The sequence below is a fragment of the Morone saxatilis genome, unplaced genomic scaffold, assembly GCF_004916995.1.
Source record: "Morone saxatilis isolate NCDOM2014 unplaced genomic scaffold, NCSU_SB_2.0 Contig19, whole genome shotgun sequence".
Classification (NCBI taxonomy): Eukaryota; Metazoa; Chordata; class Actinopteri; family Moronidae; genus Morone; species Morone saxatilis.
In genome coordinates this window covers 12809964-12814708 of record NW_023339751.1, presented here as the reverse complement: position 1 = coordinate 12814708, position 4745 = coordinate 12809964, and the positions used below count along the sequence as shown (strand labels likewise).

At 38.0% G+C, this 4745-nt stretch overlaps 1 protein-coding gene across 3 annotated transcripts in view; it reads left to right on the top strand.

Moving 5' to 3' along the window:
• The window catches only part of LOC118329739 (cGMP-dependent protein kinase 1), a 77119-nt gene extending 72710 nt beyond the window's left edge, over positions 1-4409 (top strand). For all 3 annotated transcript variants that reach the window (XM_035664010.1, XM_035664008.1, XM_035664011.1), the window contains 6 exons: positions 156-297; positions 810-973; positions 1197-1319; positions 1403-1465; positions 1580-1646; positions 1766-4409. In XM_035664010.1, coding sequence (XP_035519903.1) covers positions 156-297; positions 810-973; positions 1197-1319; positions 1403-1465; positions 1580-1646; positions 1766-1864 — 658 coding nt within the window. In that variant the 3' untranslated portion in view covers positions 1865-4409. The remainder of the gene's footprint in view (positions 1-155; positions 298-809; positions 974-1196; positions 1320-1402; positions 1466-1579; positions 1647-1765) is intronic.
• The last annotated feature ends 336 nt before the right edge of the window (positions 4410-4745 follow it).

The following is a 4745-nucleotide window of genomic DNA, read 5'->3' as shown; positions in this document are numbered from 1 at the left end:
ATATATATATAGCATGTGTGCTTTAAATATGCTATATCATATGGTGATTTGAAGAGCCTCTTTGGTTGGTTTAACAAACTATGTTTTTGCTAGACGACTGCAGTTAGATATCACACAGTTCACAGTTCAGCTCTATTGTCATGCTGTGTTTGCAGGGGTTCATTTGAAGACTCAACCACCAGGTTTTACACAGCTTGCGTGGTTGAGGCATTTGCCTACCTGCATTCCAAAGGAATCATCTACAGAGACCTCAAACCAGAGAACCTTATATTGGACCACAGGGGCTATGCCAAACTGGTAAGACATCAATAGGGGATTACCACCTCTGAATCACATTTTCTGTGTGTTTTTTGGAAGTCAGAAATGCTGCATAACAAAGATCAGCATAAACTGAATAAAGCTCATCCTTCTTTGATGCTACACTGAGGGATCAAAAGAAATTTGAACACATGCATCATGTTGGCTGTTCATAAAAGTATAATTATAGTATGAAGAAAAGTATAATTGAGGTTATGTCGGGTTCTGTGTTTTTTGGGGCGCCGCCATTCTCTTCTCTCCTCATGGAGAAACCAGTTTGTAGCTTTTGGCAGAGCAGCAACCAGCTGCTCAACTCTTTCTATCCATCATGCCAAAGCATCAAGTGAAAAACTGTAATACTGAAATAATTACACACTTCCCAGCTTTACGATTATTATACATGAGAATGAATATAATCTAATACAAATATGGACCAAATTATATATACAATAAATTCAAATTCTTCTTCAGCTTTGTCCGACTGACAGAACAAAATATTCTCTTTTCCTCAGGTTGACTTTGGCTTTGCCAAAAAGATCGGGTTTGGGAAGAAGACGTGGACCTTCTGTGGGACGCCGGAGTATGTAGCACCAGAGATCATTCTGAACAAGGGCCATGACATCTCAGCTGACTACTGGTCTCTAGGAATCCTCATGTTTGAGCTCTTAACTGGCAGGTACTGGCCTGGGCATGTCCATAAAACTAGTAGCTGAAGTGTTCCCTGTGATTGCAAACATGGTACCATATGCAACAACAACAACAACAACTGCTTTAAAAAAAAAAAGTGACACATTTAAAAGTTGACAATTCAGTGTACTAGCACACAGTGAAATATCACTTGGTAAATTCCATACAAACGCATTTGTCACACAAGACTGATCTTTGCCTCTGTTATGCAGCCCTCCATTCTCTGGACCTGATCCTATGAAAACCTACAACATCATCCTGAGAGGCATCGACATGATTGAATTTCCAAAGAAAATCACCAAAAATGCTGCCAACCTAATCAAAAAGCTATGCAGGTAAGTGTTGGCACTTTAGCTCTTTAAACTCATTGAAGTCTGTATGCTGATTCGTCATATGTTTTTTTTTTGGTCTACTGCAGGGATAATCCTTCTGAACGACTGGGAAACTTGAAAAACGGTGTCAAAGATATCCAAAAGCACAAGTAAGCACGTCTATAAACAAATACAATCCTCTCATTTATTCATTTGTCTTCACAGTATAATTGTGCAATAAAACTTAATTATAAAATGACCAAGTGATGCTGTTTTTCCTTTAGATGGTTTGAGGGCTTTAACTGGGAGGGCTTGAAGAAGGGGACACTGACGCCTCCTATTATTCCCAATGTAAGTGCACACTGCTGATTGTCTTTTTCGTTAGCATTTCTTTTTCTTTCATACTCAAAATCCATTCTCTATATGATTGTTTACTCTTTTTATTAATGATTCTTCTGTTTTTCCACCAGGTCACATCAGCAGTTGACACAAGTAACTTCGACAGCTTCCCAGAGGACAATGAGGACCCGCCTCCCGATGATAACTCCGGCTGGGACGTTGATTTTTGAAGTCCGCTCCCCTTAAAAACCAAAAGGAACTCTTCTTTTGTTGGCTTGGAGGCCTTCATGAGGACACAGCTGTGTTGTAAAAAAAAACTGCTTTTAAGAGTGCATATGGAAAAGAAGATAAACAGATGGATGGCAAACCCTCTGGGTCACCGATATGCCTTTATTTCACTGTGGCTCTGGATCAAGCATTTATAATGGGACTGCTGTAGCACTTCTTCAGTGTTGTCTTAAACTCGGCTCTAAAGGAAAAGGCAAAGAAAGTGCAGGGATACACACATATACACACAAAATACAACAGAGGCTGATAATGGAGCCAGGTTTTCCCATGTAACAGGGAAAGATGTTTAGTGGGTGGATGAATGTTTGACAGTCTGTCTACGTTTTGGTTCTAGGATAAATAAGAGTGTGAAAATGTGATGATGGACTGCTCAAAAAGAGGGCAGGCTGATGATTGATTTTTTTTTCTGTTTGTTTCTTCGCAATATTTGGTGAAATATTTGGTGGAGGGTAAAAGATGTTACTGCAGATGCTCCCTGGGTTTTGACACGCAGCCACTTGCTGCAATCTCCGATACTTTCCAGAGATCTACACACTACAGTTTGTAGTAAAACTGGTATCAAGTGCTCAAGACTAACCTGAATGTCACTGATTTTCTTCTTTAACATTCACAGGGCATACAGCATGCACGGTACATAGTATATGAATTTACAAGATACATTCTCACACATGAACACAACCAGGCTAAAATCAAATACTTAATACACTTTATGTAAGATTAACCTACCTTGAAAAGCACAAACACTGTGCATTCAGTGGAAAGAGACGTGACTCTTTAAGTGCCCTGCTTAAAATTTAATGAATCACACACCGACACACATGAAATGTCAGCTAGTATTTCCATGAAGCAATGTGTCATTATGCACTTAAGACCATTAACTGAGAAAATCAGCAGTTATAGCTAATTTTAAGCTTCGGTAGATGAAGTCACACTCGTTTTTTTGTTCTTTAAAATGCTTTTAATCACGCATATGAATGCTTCTCGACCTACGTACTTCTTCATTTTGTTTTTAAATCACCCAAATGCCTCGTCCTCTGTTTGCTCCTGTATAGTTCTGACATAACTGTGAACATGGTTTCAATGTCTTTGGTGCTGTTATTGATAAATTATAATAAGCGGTGGTGAGATGACAGTACCGGTTATTGTTTTTGTATAGTGATTTTTTTGTGCTTGATTACTTTGTAAAGTACTTGACTTCCTTCTTTAGAAAATTGGAGACTTGTGTCAACTTGTAAACTTGAGTGACGATTTGTTTGATATCACTTGACACCCCGTTACATTGTGCTAAGTGATATTCTCAAGGTTTTTAAACAGGTTTAAACAATGTTAAGTTCATCCATATGAATTAACCATCCACTTCTTTGGAGGCAAGATTTACCACATTCACATCATCTTAAGACTACCTTGACTTAATATCATCTTATGGAATATTATTATTAAATTATATTTTAATATGTCTCCTGGAGACGGACGAAAGAAAAAAAAGGGGATTACATTTTATGAAACTCACAACTTAGCACCATGGTCTGTTACCCAGCTCCTCACTTCTCATTTCCAAAAGTCAGAGCATAAAATCAGAAGAAATGTAAGTGCCTTAAATCAATGGCATACAAAATTAACATCACAAGTCCTTTTTGATGCTGCATGAACACATATACACCTCAAAAACGTATGTGTCCTCTTAGATGGCTGCTTCTCATCTTTTCTTATATCTAATAAATACATTAATCACCGTGGAAAGAAAGTGTCTAGTCATTTGATGGCTGACAAAACTGTATATGAATACATTTCCTGCTTACCCCTTTGATTTATCTCACAAGAACATTTACTGACAGTAAAACTATACGAATCTCCCACATCTCATATGTCTGCAATGACATGCTTTTCTCTAAATATCTAATATGGGCTCATTAAGTCAACCACAACTGGCCTGATATAACGTGAACAATAAATCATAGCTCAGAGGGACCATCCATCACCTGAAACCTGAGCATTTAGAGATGGCAAGAATGATTTGCAGTTTTTGAACATTTCACAAATACGGAAACAATATTCTTGTTTGCAACTGTTGACAATCTTTGATGGTCTGATAGCATTGATCATAATGCATCATCATCCAAATTTTCATTTTATTGTTTGGTTTGAATAAAGCTGAACAGCTCAACTCATATTTCATCCCAGGAAGCCAAACAGACTGACACACTGACATTTATATCATATAAATCATTGAATAATGTTGCTGGAGGGATACAAATAAGAAGAAATCTTACTTCTGTAGGCATACCATAAGTATTTTACTGTATTAAGGGCAGGTTATGTTTATCACAAAGCCTTATGTATGCCATCACTTTACAAACCACTGGTTTTGAGTCTTATATTGACCGCCTTCTGCAATGTTACCTGATATTTGCCTTGTGTTATGCTGTTTATTCTGCTGTAAATTGATTTTGCAGAGTGCCACGTGTAAGATTTTTAAAATTATAGAGTAAAAACAATACTTTTGAGTGGTGTTTGTCTCTTATTTATTATGTATTTTTAACAGCCTGCAATGATTGATTAAGAGCTGTGGTATGCTGTGGGGATTTTACAGTTCACCGCTGTGGCCACAGGAGGGAGCTGCAGGTAAGCCAGAATCTATCTCAAGCCAACTGCCTCAGCCTGATGTGAACTGGTTAAGGTTGCCTGAGATCTAATAATCAGTCCTGGAGTTAATGTCATCCACTTAGTGGTAAGTGCAGATGATTCAGCTTCTCTGGTCTCAGTGTTATTCGCACAACAAATCTGTTTGGGGGGGACAGGGAAATGGCTTCAGCAATAACAACA